General features: G+C 42.3%; 2 protein-coding genes across 5 annotated transcripts in view; one reads left to right on the top strand and one right to left on the bottom strand.

Annotated features, from left to right (window-relative positions):
• IDUA (alpha-L-iduronidase) overlaps window positions 1–16,459 on the bottom strand; it is a 68,398-nt gene that overhangs the window by 44,213 nt on the left and 7,726 nt on the right. For 2 of the 4 annotated variants that reach the window (XM_061635002.1, XM_061635012.1), the window contains exon 1: window positions 3,964–4,054. The exons of the other annotated variants lie outside the window; for them this stretch is intronic. The gene's annotated coding sequence lies outside the window, so the exon portion shown is untranslated. Of the gene's footprint in view, window positions 1–3,963; window positions 4,055–16,459 lie in introns of those variants that run through there. 4 annotated transcript variants of the gene reach the window in all.
• Window positions 4,275–10,690, top strand: SLC26A1 (solute carrier family 26 member 1). The gene is made up of 3 exons (XM_061622448.1): window positions 4,275–4,282; window positions 7,466–8,072; window positions 9,188–10,690. Exons 1-3 carry the CDS (start codon window positions 4,275–4,277, stop codon window positions 10,688–10,690), a joined length of 2,118 nt encoding a protein of 705 aa, XP_061478432.1.

Below are 16,459 nucleotides of genomic sequence, written 5' to 3'. Positions count from 1 at the left end.
CACCTTGTAACTCCTGTCTTTTTTGGGTTTTATAACTATAACTTTGACAACTCTATTTTACAGTACTGTGTTTTAACAATGTTATCTGATTACCTCATGCTGGTCATTGGCCGTAACAATATCTATCTATCTATCTATCTATCTATCTATCTATCTATCTATCTATCTATCTATCTATCTATCTATCTATCTATCTATCTATCTATCTATCTATCTATCTATCTATCTAAGATAAATAGGTAATAGCCCTATTTAAAACTAACTGTTGCATTTTCCCTCTGTGAGTGTAATTCAGCACAGGTTATGTGTAACAGGGTATGTGTGGGGGGCATACAAGCAGTCAGGGGGTTCTTTCAGTGGTGCTGCAGCCATTTGCACTGGTGAAGAGGCGAGCCTTTCCTTTACTACCTCCAGCAGGAGCTTCCACTGGATCAGTCTTTTCCACAAACAGAAGGAGTACTTCCATTCATGTAACAGCAACTCTGGATCCAACCCGGCAACATTAGCCCTAGAACCAATGCATGTTTCTGACTGAGAAAAAAGTATGCTTACTTAACCATTAGTGTACTGTGGGCTACCGCTTAGAATAAATGAAGTCTTATCTCAGCATTTAGCAGACCGACTTTTGTACTGTAGTCTGCGCTGCCATATACAATAATCTCATCCCTGCAATTTAAATACGTCAGAGCTTCCGATTGTTCCAGTTATACATTAAACCACCTATGTGCCTCATTAAAAAAAAAAAGCACAGTTGGATTTTTGCAAAAAGCCCCACTGCCAAACAAAACATGTTGTCCTGAGTCCCCTTTAAGTCATTACTACCATCTGAGAAAGGTTTCTTGGATCAATTATTATACAGGCTATACTTGAAAAGATTATAGCTTGTTTAATGTTTGCCACTGAACAAGTAAACAATTGAGGTCAAATGGCTTATAGCTAGGATCAAGGCAAGTAGAAACAGAGCAAAGGGTTTGGATTGCACTTTGTGGTCCTTTGTTTACACCCTTCAATATTTACCTAGCACAGACTACAGTCCTGCCCACAAGCATTAACGTATATCCACTTCAGTCTTTAGCATCTACCTGCTTGGATGCACTTGGCTGCAAAGACTATGGAATTCAGGTCTGATCCTTGTTTGTTACTAACTACGTGCACATTGCCAAACAAGATAGGTAAGAAAAGTGGATTCTTCTTTCACATTGCAAGGGCTTAAATGTCTGTGTGATATCACAAGTGAAGAGGGAAACAGCTTCAATCAAAATGCAGCAACAAAAATAATAGATCCATTTGAGTAAAAATAATTTATATTCAGGAGGGTATCATAGGTTCTAACGTGTTTCAAGTGCTGGTGTGTTTTTGCACAATGTGTGGCTTAGCTTTTCGGGAGGAGCATGAAGCGTGTCCTTTTGAGAGAAGAGAATATTCCTCTGATCAAGTCATTACTGACACATCTTGCATCCATTTGGACTAATTGTTTTTAGTGCTACAAGCTTCAATTCAGCAAGGTGCTCATTCCATTATCTCTCCACAGGACACTTTTGGCACTCTTTGCGTTTTATGAAAACCAAGCTTGGTGACAATAGTAAGTATTTATGCAGCACTTTTTTCTGAATGTTCCAAGTATTTAATTTATTTAAAATAATGTATCAACTACTGAGAAATCTCTAAGTGGTGTGCATCTATATAAGACAACACGCTGATAAAATTCAGAAACATTTAAAAACAAGTATACATATCTGGATAGGCTTGCCAAAATAAAAAGGGTTTTAGCAGTTTCTAAAACCATGCCCATCAAATATAAATAGGGAGGGAATTCCAAAGCATAGGGCTCTGCCTCAGTAAAAGATAGACTCCTCACAGATGTGGACCTTGGCAATCCTGGCTTACAACAACCTTGTAAGGTAGGTCAGTCTAATCTTTCAGTGATGTCATAATTAAGGACTTGGCTCTGTGTTCCCTCAGCATGGAAGGTGGAGTCATCAGCAACAAGGAGCACAGCCTATTCAGTTGTGTCCTCAGGAGCATGGAATTACCTTCTTCAAGAAATATCTGCCTACAAGCCTTTAGATGACTGTGTTAAGCCTGCTTATTCAGCCAAGCTTTGTGGCATTAAGAACAGCTGTTTTTATTTATTTATCACCTTGGCGACATAGGGAAGTTTGGAGTGGTTTTATAACTGTTAGTCTGATGTGTTTATATTCTCATTCTGCTTTTAATGCTGGACTGTGCCTTGAGTTTCTGAAGAATCCAATTAATTTTTTAGAAAATATTATTCGTATATAGCAGATGTGGATGTTGAGGTGGAGAGAATAATGGGTTGCCTGAAGCGCTAGCGTGCTCATGGGTGAGATGAGACCCTGTCCCAGCGACTTGCTGGCTGACGGCTCAAATGCCGTATTTTCTGTCAAGGAGTTCATGTTGTGCCTAGGATGAAATCGGACTGGTTGAGTCCAAATAAAAGAGGTTCACCATGAGGTGGCAACTGAAAATCACTTTGTGATTTAAAACAAACGATCAAACATTTGTCTTGGCTGAGAATAGATGGTATCTGAAAAGTATGATTTGTTCCATTGTTCATTCTTAAGATGCTGCTATTGCTGTGAAGACTGATAATCATGTTATCTTAACCCTGTTGGTATTCTAATCACTGCCTGAAAAGTGCAGCCTTCCAAGAGGCTTTCTTTGAAAGAATTTTCTGTCAGCTGGAACGCTGCTACTTGTTACTAGTTTATTGACACTGATAGAGGCCCATGAGCTTCACTCAGGTGGTCTGCAATGTCTCCGCATTAGTTACTCACATTGATTTTCACTGTTATTGTTATTGCTTCTTTTATTTATTCTGTTGCAAGATGTTACAGTTTAATGCTGTGGTATACAAACTGTAGTACAATAAAATACAATAAGAAATAAAAGAAGCAATAAAAATAAGATTAAAAATCATACAGCATCTAGCACAGCACATCACAATTGCTGCAACAGGCGGAAAAAATCATCATGTGGTCCCCCAAGACAATCGGCAATTTTCAAGCGGTCTGTGGGGGAAAAGGTTTGGGGACCACTGGCTTGGAAGTTCCCATTCAGCACAAGATGTTGGCAATTGAGGTCAAGGGAATTTCTCAGACTTTTCATTACCCAGATTCTTTAAGTAGGGACATTAGTACAATCAAGGTGCATTGTGGGAATTGTGCCAATAGTTACGTTTTGAATTGCATTTTAAAATGGTTTCCCTGTGAACTCCCTGTTCTGTGACCCATAGCCATATGCAAAGTGATAAAATGCAGCTTGCTCCCTAGTAACCTTGTACACAGCCTCACTTGATTACTGAGATACTGCTTTCATAATGTCCATTGGGAAAACATTGTTTCTTATGACGATACTCAAAAGATTATGTGAACAGCCCTTATGATCCTTAAAAGTAGAGACATCTAATCACTACAGCTACAGAGGAATAATTATGTCTATTAAGACACTATGATACTTTAAAACAAAATCTCTTGTTATTTTTTTGGCACCCATTGAAAACCTTCCTCTTTCAACAAGCCTTTCAAGTAGAGACCTTATCCCAGTCTGCATCTGTGATGGAACTGGTTTTAGATTTTTTTAAAAGATGTTTTAAATATTTATTTTTAAAGATGTTTTAATATGTTTTTAGTGTTGATGTTTGCTTCCCTGGGTTCCTTCTGGGAAGAAGGATGGGATATAAATTTTTATAACAACAACAATAATATTATCCTGACAGCACACACATAATGTAACAGTAATTCCCAGTCAGATTAGCAATAGACGGATGTCTGTTAGATCGTATTTCCTGCTTCTCTATATCCACCACCAATATGGTAATCACACCATACCAATGTTTCCAATCCCAGACCTACCAACATTTAAAGGTTGACCCTCGTTCCTGCTCTGATTTAAGATCAAACGTTTGGTAACCAAACAAGGGTGATGGGATTAGGGTCTTACCATAGGTGAAAAAACTCCTTTCTCCGTTTTCCTAATTCCAGTTGCTTCCCCAAATCCTATACCGAGCCTGTGGAGCAGTGAACTTGTAAGATTGGATGGATCAGAAGCAGCTTCTAGGCTGGTCAATGAATCTTCAAAATTAAAAAAAGGGTTCTTGAATAGTGGGAACTTCATTGAGAGGAAGACTTCCATTTTTTCTTTTCTTTTTAAAGGCCACCCTCACAGAAATGGATCTAAATCCCCAGGGACAAAAGCACTACACAGATACTTTCATTTTTTAAAAAAGTAACATGATTGCTTTGATAAGGGCGATGCTGGGGTGAGAAATTGTAATGTGTCAAAAGTTTAATTTTACTCTTGCACCCCCTGCTGGAACACTCACTATGTCAACTGGGCATGAAATACAGAAGAAATATGACAAACTCAGGCTGCATTAAACACTATACACAATCTTCAGTTTTTCTAAACCTTCTGTAAATGGTACAGAAATAAATATAGTACATTCCCAATCTTAATTGGGCTGTTTGTTTAACCGAGCAACCCTATATACTAATTATATGGGGTGCGGGGAGAGAAATGCAGTCACTGCAAACAGTACAACAGCAAGGGAGAAACACGGAACCAGAAAAATCACTTTATGGTGCAGAAATGGCAGCCACGCTGCACCCCCACCTCATGGAAACCCTGCCAACCTTCACTTATCAGGGGCTGAGGTAGCAACGCAGTCTACATACCACGGAGGGCAGTAATGAATGCACACCAATGGGGACAAGCCCTGAGGACAATTCCTACCCCACAATACATCCAACACTATCATCATACCCACACTCCATGAGCTTGAGTGACGGAGGCAGTGACAACCCCACTACTGGGAGTCCCCTTACGCCGCACACTACTCACAATGATTTGAGCACAAGAAAGGAAGGAGTGGGTGTACAACACAGCACCCAAACAGCTCCCCTGGCAGGAGGCCTGCAGAGAGGAAACACAGGCCTCCTAAGGCAAGGGTTTGAGACCAAAGCAGAGAAAGGCTCTTTACCATGCAGCCAAAGGGAGGGGGGCAGAGATGCAGCACATGGAGGGCTCATTCCATAAGACTCGGGGTTGGGAAGCAAGGGGCAGGAGTTCAAGCCCAACCAGGGAGGATAGGGGAGGGATACGGCTCAATTCACCTTGTGAATGCCTGGTCAAAAGCAGTCATGTCAGAGGCAAAAGAAAGGGGGCTCACTGCAGGCTTGCTGCCCCTGTGATCTATGCCTGGATCCGAGGGAAGACAAATACTCCACGCTGCTTCCAATTGCCGCCTGCCACAGTGGCAGGAGCTGCTCTGTGCTATTTGCAGCATGGGTTCGAGCCCTGGGAGCACCTTCTATTTTGCCCCCATCATCATCGTTATCATTGCCAAACATACAAAAGGTGAGTAGGGGATCCCCCCCCCGCTGACTTTGCTAGGGCTCAAACTCTCATCCCTTGCTTCCCAGTCCCATACGCTATGGAGTGAATCACTGGCAGCTGCTGTGGGTGTTAGTGTTTGGTGGTGGCTCCTTTTGTGTGTTCTGGCCTTCTTTTGGCTGCTTTGCCAAAGGTTCTTTCCCTTCCTGTGTGGGTCTTGAACCCGTGTCCCAATAGGATTGTGTGTGCTCTCTGCAGGCCTCTTGCACAAGGAGCTATTTGGGTGCTGTGTTGTATGTTTCATCCATCCTCCGCTCTCTGTGTGTGTTGTTAAAAAGTGTCTGTGAGGAGCATAAAAGGATTCAAACCCCTCCCTGCAGGGAAGCCGGAAGACTGATAGCAGTGTGTGTGGAGGGTGGGGTGATGGTCACTGCTGGCTGCGCCAGTGGGATTGATGGAGCAAGAGCACTTTGGTGTCCTCTTAAGTGTTGTGTGTGGTGATGCAGGGGTGCGTGCTGAGTATACATTCACATTGTTAGTCCATTGGGTGCCTCTCTGTATAGATGGGCATGTTACCAACCCACTCTTGGACTGGTGGCACTGGAGCTGTTTCTAGCAATGTTGGTGTGTTTTCCCACTGTTTTCCGGACCAGTCCCAGCATAATGGAAGTATAGGATTGCTTTGTCCACCAGATGTATATGCTTTGAAGCTGGATCACTAGACAGTCCCACAAGCTGCTGTTGCTCATAATGGCCAATAAATCATATTGTCTGCAATGGGCTGTATTCAGCTAAGTCCTACTCAGAGCAGACCCATTTAAGTTAATAGACATAACTGTCTTATTATTTATTTGTCACTTTTTTTCAAAAAGACACTCAAAACAAGCGTAGGTTCATGAATTTCAATGGGTCTACTCTGAGTAGGCCTTAGTTGAATACAACTCAATATATATATGCAAAAGTACAGATAACATCCATTTGCAAAGGGGTAGTCATGTTAGTCTCTTGCAGCAAAAACAATGAATAGTCTTGTGGCATCTAATGACTAGCAAATTCATTATGGCGCAAACCTTCATGGACCACAGTCCACTTCATCAAATGCAGGAAGTATTATCCTGAGTTGCTCATCTTCAGATGTGATACATACCACCACCGATGAGCTTCTGCATTCTACATAGGACTAGCAGGTCAGTCTCTATACAAAAGAATAAAGAGGCACAAATCTGACATCAGAAATGGCAGTATCAAAATATCAATGGGAGAAAATTTCAGCCTCCCAGAACACTCTGTAAATAATCTTAAAATGGCCAAATTGGAACAAAGGAACTTCAAAAGCAATGTGAAACCACTGAACACATCAAGAAGTTCAATGCTATCACTTGTGGATTGATTGACACAATGTTTTTTTAACATTTTAATCGGCTTACCAATGCAAGGATGTTCATTTTCAAGTTACTGGTTTGTGAATGGCCACTGTCAGTAATATAATTATCACTGTCTGTACTTTTCTGCATTTCTTTTCCTTCTAACTTTGCTATTAGTTTTCGCTACCCTAACCATGAATGAGTGTCTGTACAGTATATAAGTTTTAAAGTCTTTTGTTCTTAATATATTTTAAAGTGCTTTTAGAGTTTTTGTTTGCCACACTGGGGTCCTTCTTGGAGAAAGAGCGGGATATAAATTGAATGAACAAATAATAAATAATATACACACATCCATGCACTTGCAACTCAGATAGCATTGCAAGCATTTGATGAAGTAGAATGTGGTTTACGGAAGCTTATGCCAAAATAATTTGTTAGTCTTGTAAGGTGCCACAGGACTATTGTTTTATTATGAAGCTTTGCTCCCTTTTCTTAGAGAATTATTGGGGGGAGGGGGAATTATTATTTTTTAAATGGAAATATTTAAACATTGGTTGAAGTTGCCCAGAATCTTTGCGACAGAGCAGCATATAAACAGAATAAATAGGAATTAATTTTCAAACAAAACCCATGCAAAGCTAGAGGTTAGCCCGATTCCCAGTACACGTACACAAAAAAGCATCATGATCAGACCCATTCAAATGGTAATCTCTTTACATCATAGGAACTGATTAAGACAGATCCAGAATGGAAAAGGAAATTGAGACAGCCAGAATGCAAAATGGATCCCCTCTCCAGTTTTACATGGAAAGAAAGACTCCTGTCAAGATCAGCAAAACAGCCATGATCAAAAGTCAAGTGAGAAAAAATTGCTCCTGCAGCAGAACACGAATGAAAAAGGCAGCCGTGGACTTCTTCCCTGTGTTGCAGTGGCTTCCCAAATACAACTGCAAAGAATATATTTGGGGGGACATTATGTCTGGCTTGATTATTGGGATCATTTTAGTACCTCAAGCAATAGCCTACTCCCTGCTGGCAGGTCTGAAGCCTATTTATAGCCTTTACACGTCCTTCTTTGCCAACATCATCTATTTTCTTATGGGCACCTCCCGACATGTGTCAGTTGGCATCTTCAGCTTATTAAGCTTAATGGTTGGGCAAGTAGTGGATAGAGAACTGCTTTTGGCAGGATTTGACCTCCACGATGACCGTCAGGAAGCCACTGATGGCACAGACTATTTGAATGTTACGGTGTACAGTGTTACCCTTGGCATGATGACCCCTGAATGTGGGAAAGACTGCTATGCCATTAGGGTAGCGACAGCACTGACTTTCTTGGCTGGAGTTTATCAGGTAACATCTTCATCTACGCTTTTGGTTGCACATTTCCAGTATGTATGCTTGTATGTATGTAATCCCCCCCGCGACGTACAAAATCAAAAGAACAATAAAACTGCAATTTAAAATCAGTCAAATATCAAAAGCCAGTAAAAATACAGAAGCACAAAAATCCAGTACAAAAACAATAAAAACCGTTTAGGGAAATGCCGTAGCTCAGTGGCAGAGCACCTGCTTTGCATGCAGAAGGTCCCAGGTTCGATCCCAGGTATGTCCAGGTAGGGCTAAGAGAGGCCTCTGTCTGAAATCCTGGGGAGCCGCTACCAGTCAGTGTAGACAATACCGAGCTAGATGGATCAACGGATCTGACTCGATAAAAGGCAGCTTCCTGTGATCATCAGCTAAATGGCGCCCGGAATAACCCAACTAAAAACGAGAAGAGAGGGAGGCTTGGCAGACCTCCTCAGGGAAGGAATCCAACTTAGTCTAGTCAAAGTTGCATTTAAGAGAAACCAAGAAAAAAAGTTTGAGATAGCAGCAAAGATGAAGGAATAGGAAAGGCACAAGCCTTGTTTACACATGGCTTTGCCTATGCAAACCCTATGCACGATGAGGGATTGGAACTGTGCCTTCCTCACTGACATTTCTTGGATGTCACATTGGTAAAGAAACCTATACGGGTCTGAATATAGCTAAAGCATGAATTTGACTTAGGCATATTAACCCCTATTCCAAAATGACAGCCAACACAGGGGCATCAGGCAGGTAGATGAATATGGCTGATGATAGAATGGGATGAATGCGTCCAAATGCAATTACAACATGTACCTAGAGAAAATTAAGGGGTGGGTCATTTCTGAGAGGGGGGTGGAGAGGGGGAGAGAGACAGAATCTCTCTCTCTGTGTTCAATGTACAGAAAAGCATCCATCCTTTCATGCAGTTTTACTGTGCTAAAAAGCAGAAGGTCTAGTCTTGCCAATTCAGTTTGCTTGTAGGACTGCATCTTTTTCTGTACAAGACAAATTAAGAGATGAAATAAATTTAAAAAGCCACAAAGGCATAGGCGACCTGTTGTTAACCAAAAACACAGTGTGTCCTCCCGTTATGTTTACTCTCATTTTCCTTGCAGGTTCTGATGGGGATTTTTCGCTTAGGTTTTGTGTCAATGTATCTTTCTGAGCCTGTGCTGGATGGCTTCGCAACTGGTGCTTCGTTAACCATTTTAACAGCTCAAGTTAAGTATCTCATTGGGGTAAAAATCCCCCGTGCCCAGGGATATGGGATCTTAATAACAACCTGGGTGAACATTTTCCGCAATATTGCCCAGGCTAATCTCTGCGATGTGATCACAAGCACTATCTGCATTGCCGTGCTGGTCACTGCTAAAGAACTGGGAGACAGATATAAGCACAGGCTCAAGATCCCTCTTCCCACAGAGCTGGTGGTGATTGTGGTGGCTACCTTGGTTTCCCATTATGGGCAGCTGAATGATATCTATGCCTCCAGTGTGTCAGGTGAAATCCCCACTGGATTTATTCCTCCCCAGGTGCCCAGCTTTAGCCTCATGCAGAGAGTCGCCCTTGATGCTTTCCCTCTCGCCATCGTCGGCTTTGCCTTCACTGTTTCACTCTCAGAAATGTTTGCCAAGAAGTACGCTTACACTGTCAAGGCCAATCAGGAAATGTTTGCCATTGGCTTCTGTAATATCATCCCGGCTTTCTTCCACTGCTTTGCCACCAGCGCAGCGCTGGCAAAGAGTCTGGTCAAAGCGTCGACAGGGTGCCAGACCCAGCTGTCCAGTGTCGTGAGCGCTGTGGTGGTGCTCTTGGTGCTGCTTTTTTTTGCACCCCTCTTCTTCAACTTGCAGAAGTGCGTCTTGGCATGCATTATCATTGTCAGCCTGAGGGGAGCCCTTCAGAAATTTAAAGATGTTCCCCAGCGCTACCGCCTAGACAGAACAGATGCTCTGGTGTGGTGTGTTACCATGCTCTCGTCTGCCCTGATCAGCACTGAAATGGGGCTCCTGGTTGGGCTTGTCTTTTCAATTCTGTGCATCATTGGCCGTACTCAGCGCCCTCATGCTGCCTTACTAGGCCAGATTGGGAGCACTGTCTTCTATGAAGACGATGAGGAATATAAAAACCTCCTGCCTGTTCCAAGGGTAAAAATATTTCGTTTTGAAGCACCACTTTATTATGCAAATAAGGATTTTTTCCTCACGTGCCTCCATGACAGGACAGGACTGGATCCTGCTGTGGAAATTGCCAAAAGGAAAAAGGTCAAGAGCAAAAGGCAACAAAGCCTTGAGAAGGGATTTGGACAGGGAGATACAACTTCATGCCTGGTCAATAAACACAGTGATTTTCGGGCCATCATCATAGACTGCTCTTCCATTCCATTTCTGGACACAGCTGGTGTAAGCACATTAAAAGACACACGGAAAGACTATGAGGAACTGAAGATCCTTATTCTCCTGGCTTGCTGCAATCCCTCTGTGATAGCTTCTCTGGAAAGAGGGGGCTACTTGAGTAGTGCAAACAAAGACAAGCAAGAATTGCTGTTTCATAGCATACACAGTGCTGTCCAGTTTGTGAGAGAGAGGGAAATTCTAGCAGATGATTCTTTTGTATAGTTTGAGGTTCTCCATTATAACTCCAACAACTTGCGGATGGGGAACTTTGCATTCATTGCAAATGGGTTGTGGTCTTCAACGTGTCCAGATGTAGAGTGCTCCACAAACTACAATGTGCAATAAGGAATCCTCTCTCAAAGTTTTAATTTTTTATGGATACTAAGTACCACAAATACAACACAAGATATTTTAATCTTAAAATCTAGGCCAGTAAACATAGGTCTGACCCACTGTACAATATACACAGGCACAGTTCAGACGTAACATGATACCATTGTCTAGTGCTACCAGAATATGCTGCGACAAGCCTTGGGCTTATGTGCTTCTCTCTTCTCCTTTGTACACAAGGGGAGGGAAAGCTTCCACATTTTAACAAACCACAGTTTCCTGTTATGTCCAAAGTCAGGGAACTGATTTATTTTAAGTGTGTTAGTTCAAGCAAATCAGAATCAATGTGTGCTTTCAGATCCTAGTTTATTAATTCATTAGGACTCATTCTCATGTCAAACCATTGTTTATAGTTCCATCTGACCCAAACCATAGCATCACTATTCTCTTACTAGTAAATCAAGTACTTTCCCCCCAAAAAAATTAAGACTAGGTGCCCATTTTAATGGTACCCTTGGGCCTTCTCCTTTAAGGTTTCATTGAACCAAGTTCTATTAAAGGGACTCACTTGCAAGTCTGTTTCTTGCTTTTGTTTTGAGGGCCAGCGTTGCTTAAAAGTCCTGCTCAAACAGGGTAAGTTTTATCAAACAGCAACACAGAGATCATAACATTACTTGCTTATGCTGGGCACTCTTTGCTTACTGAGGTGAAGAACACTGGCAAGTGTCTACCCAACATAGACATGTTAAACATGAGTCACTTTAAGCTGAGCTGGCTCGACACATCCTGGAGTCAGGAAGAAAAAAATCCAAATAGTGCATGTGCAGCATGCACACATTAGATAATGGAAGCCAAATTAATTATGTCGTCTTAAACATACTTGATTTTACCAATGCAATAGTACTCAACTAGCACAATTCAAGCGTGATAGTGGTCCCCTCCCCACCTCCCTCTTTTATGCATGTCTATGGATGAAGGGGGGATTATTCCACAAAAGAATGAAATGGAGAGGCACAAGGTATTCCAGCTCAATAGTCGAAGATCAGATCTATCTGTGCCCTGCCCTATTTGAGGTTCTAAGAAACCACATCAACAAAAAGATTTCATTTCTATAACTTTTTAGACAATTGAAGAGACAATAATCTCAAGAAAATATTAAACAGGAATAATCAGATTGGGGGAAAATAGTATAAAATTAATATATGCAAAGCAATTTTTAAAAGTAAAAAGCATTGATAATTAAGCTTTGATTTAAGGGGGAAAGTAGCACAGGATCTGATCAGGTTTTCACCGATGTCAGGGCCTACTCTGGAATTTGTTTTGAAAACCAGGACTGAGTTCTGAAATATATGAAGAAATATGTGAAGTAAAAGTTAAAGAGTGTCTCTGAGTATGTGCAAAGTGCCTTCTCCTCATTCCATACTCCACTACAACAGACACTCCTAGGACCCAATCATCATAAAAAGGGAGACTGTGTGTTAGCTACTAAGAAGAGTCTTCTTAGTGGCAGACTCACCTCCTTTCACACTGATTGGCTCATACATAGGGACCTAGCTGGGACCCTGCTCCCAAAAATGGGGTCTATGACCCCCACAACCCCAGACAACTACATCACTGGTAACAATCATTCCATGGCAGTCTTTCCCCTTTCTTCTCCTTGTCTCCCTGTCATTTACTCAATCACAAATTATTCAAGTCATCTGAATGTGTCCAAACGCACACCCAAATGTCCCCAGTCAGTAGCTCCCCCAACCTATCTCCACTCCCAGATGCAGATGAAGAAAATATCTCTGGTAAAGTAGAGGGGCTGCTGCAACAGAAAGCCAAATGGATCTGCCAGAGCTGAATGCACTGGCTACAACATGCTATTGCAGCAAGCAACCAAGACCCTGTTGATGTATGCCCACACATGCTCAGGAAGGGATCTTTATGTTGCTCCTTCCTGGTGCTCCCAGAAGCTGCTCCAGAACACATTATAAAAAAGAAGGCGGCGGCGGCGGCAGCAGCAGCAGCAGCAGTAGTTCTGGCATGCAGTTCATACTGGATCACAGCCCACCAGCTGATCTCCTGTGGATTGGAACATGTGATAGCTTCTTCAAATGAGGCATTGAAAAGATGGAATACAGGGCAGAAGTCTCCCAAATATATTTCTTAGAAGTCTCCCAAATATATTTCTAACTATTGGTTCAGGGGCCATGAGGAGACATAGCCAGGATCCCACATAGTCCTTAACTACCTCTTGAAAGAGGAACATCTAAACACTACAGAACAATCTGCAGGAGTCCGCAAATGAACTAACCACCTTGTGAGTGGTGAACACATATTTTATTCTGGGGAGCGCATTTGAGCCTCCGGCAGTCTCTTGCTTTGAGTTAAGGCAGGTGTCACATCTCTGGATCGTGCCTGAGCTTCAGGGGCACTCAGAAACAGCAAGCCATCTTGCTGCTTCCATGCTCCTCTGAAGCTCAGGGTGAAGTCAAGGAGAAGGCCCTGCTTCTCTCCCAAGCTTGGAATTTGGGAGAATGGGCTGGGTGCTACCAAAGCCAGCCATGATTTGTGGACTCCTGACAATCTCTAAGTGTATGTTCTGCTCTGTTCTGCCTGCCTTGCACAAATAAGTGAAAAGCCTTCTGACTGCTTTTTGCAGTGTCTGTCAAGGCCGGCCATATTGGAATTCAGAGCTGGAGTGTGTGTTCTGAATGAAGCCCAGAATCCCTGAGGTCAATCACCGGAGCTGAGGGCTTGAGGTGAAGCCTGAAAGGCAGCCAGCCAGCAGCTACTGCTTGGTTAACAGCCTATGTTATTTGTATCATACCTAGCCAATCACAGGGGCTGATGTTGCACATCCCCATTGCCTTCTGTGCCTGACAAGAACCCTGTGGCCTAAGAACACACAGGCCCAGGTAACTGTCCCAGTTTCAGCTGTGGAGGCCCTGACAGTGCCTTCCTACAGACATATAATTAGAGGCATATAGTCAATAACAAGAAGCACTGTATTTGCTCCTAAGAGAGCAAATATACGTATGTACAGTAGGGCCCCGCTTACTGGTGTTCTGTTTTGCGGCGTTCCGCTGATGCGGCAGCTTTCAATTTGGAGAAATTCCACTTTTACAGCGTTTTACAACATTTTCGTGCGATGTGGCCCATTATAGTCAATGGGTTCCGCTTTACGGCGATTTCCGCTTCACGGCGGGGGCCTGGTCCCTAACCCACCGTATTAGCGGGCCCCTACTGTATATGGAAATCTAGAAAGCTTGAGTGCCTTTTGTTCCATATAGGCAACAGAGTTTCTGAGTCTGTGTGTGGGCTAACAATCTTCTCTTAGAATGTTAATATTTGAGAATGTCAAGAACACTTCCAGAAGCACAAGTATGTAACCCCATAATAGAGCAATGCCTTTCATCGGCAGCTGAAATGTATTGGGGGGAAAAGAATTCTCAAGTATGTACTCTAGGCTCAAAGTTTTGAATTATGACCGCTGTTGGATTTGGGATTTTAGATTTTTTTTAAAAAAAGAAAAGCATTGAGCTTGTCAAGTTGATATAAAATGGGAAATGGGCTGCCTTCAACTCGATTTTGACTTACGGTGACCCTATGAATAGAGTTTTTATGGTAAGCGGTATTCAGAGGTGGTTTACCATTGCCTTCCTCTGAGGCTGAGAGGCAGTGTCCTTCCCAGAGTCCAAGACATGAGATGGAGGTTTGGTTCGGTCTAATTCTTGTTTTATTAATGTGATGGTTACATCCAAAGCAGTGAGCTTCATAAACCTGTCTACTCTGACTCACTACTTTCCCTAACTAGCCTACCTAAACAGCCTCTGCAGCGTGTGGGGAGAGTTCACTCAGCACTAGAGCCTGGGTGGACACCTGCTTAAGTAGGGAAGGTCTTTGCACGTAAACGACAGCTCTTCCACAGTTCCACCCTCTGAAAGTCTCCAGCGGGGCTTTGCTAGGTGACGGCGTGACCTCAGCGAGTGGGAAACTGGTTGGGGGGGGAAGTATTTGAAGTGCCGGGCAGGGATTCCTGCACAGGTGGGGTTGGCGCACGCAAAGGGTCGCTTCCCAACAGTTCAGGCGGGGAGCTCGCAGGCAAGGCGGGACCTGCCTCGATGGGGGTGCTGGCTGAGGAAGTCTGCGGGCTGGCAGAGTCCCCCTCTCCTTCAACACCCCCAGGGACCTCATCCTCATCTGACTCCTCTCCCTGATCTAACTCCCCTTGCACCTGGGGCACAACAGGCAGTGACAGGCCAAAGGTCACCCAGTGAGCTTCATGGCTGTGTGGGATTCGAAGCCTGGTCTCCCAGGTCGTAGTCCAACCACTATGCCACACTAACTCCCTTTTAATTCATTGACGTTTAAAGTTTGTTTTGTTTTTTAAAAAGGAAATAAATATGCTAGTGTAAACATTAACAACAATTTGAAGATTTTAAGATTTTTTTTAAAAAATGGGAATTCGCATTATGAAATATTGTCAAATTTCAAATACGTATTTCAATTAATCAATCAATCAATTTATTGTACGGTCACAGACCCAACGAGACAAATCATCAGATAAAAGAAAACAGTCTATAAAACATTTAAAACATACAATAAAATATAAATATGACTTTAAAATACTTATTTCATTTTGGCTTCTGTTTGACGAACTGTTTACACATAATCTAAATCTGTATTTCTGTGTATATCCCACCAGGTCCCAATTATAGTTCCTGCCTGGGCATAGTTGATTTCATAAACATAAATAAATGGCACATATAGGATGTCAGGTGAAGGACAGCTGGGCGTGGTTTGGCCCAAAAGGCTTCGTGGGTTAAATGGGGAGCTTGGGAGCATCATTAGGCCTGTGAGTCAGAGGCTCTCTACCCTGGACACTCCTGGTGTGAGGCACTCACAGGTGAATTCACATTTTTAGTGCCTTAAGTGGTCAAATCCTGCAGTCTTTCAGTAGTGCCTCCGATATGCAGGTTCATTTGTTTATAAATTCTTTTCTAAGTGAGCTGCTACTCTGGTTTTAAATTGTTTTTAATATTGCATTGGTTGATGTTTTAAATTGGTTCTATGTGTTAATTTTTGTAAGCTGCCCTGTGGGCTTTCAGCCATGAGACAAGATATAAATATATAGGGTTCAAATCTCATAATAATTACTAACTTTAAATATTTCCAATTATAAACTATCATTTTGGCCAAAAACATTACTACTAATGTTCCATTCAGATATAACACTCAGCTATGGTTAAGCATTACATCTGCATGTCCAGGTAATGATATATGATTTGGCCAGAAACCAGAACATGAAACCATGGGTCTGATGTGAGTTTGTAAGTTATGGTTTGCTTTAACCATGCCTATATAGGGCAATGTTATTGTTACTGTTATTGTTTTCTCTCCAATATCTCTTTTGGAATTGTATGCATTTTGCCTATAATCATCGTGTGGTGTTGAACTGAGGTACTGCATTGTAAAACCTGCATTCCTGCAGGAATAATTAATATCAGTGGAAGGTGATTTTTTGGAAAAAATGAACTGGAGCTTGTATGATCTCTGTTAAATCTTTGGTGAAGTATATGGTATATAAATTGATTGATTGATTGATTGATTGAGTTTATTTATATGCCACCTTTCCACAGTGACCTGTGCCCAAAGTGGCTTACAACTAACACT

This window comes from Rhineura floridana, chromosome 1, assembly GCF_030035675.1.
Source record: "Rhineura floridana isolate rRhiFlo1 chromosome 1, rRhiFlo1.hap2, whole genome shotgun sequence".
Taxonomy (NCBI): domain Eukaryota; kingdom Metazoa; phylum Chordata; class Lepidosauria; order Squamata; family Rhineuridae; genus Rhineura; species Rhineura floridana.
The sequence above is the reverse complement of the archived record's forward strand: the minus strand, read 5'-3'. Positions and strand labels throughout refer to the sequence as shown.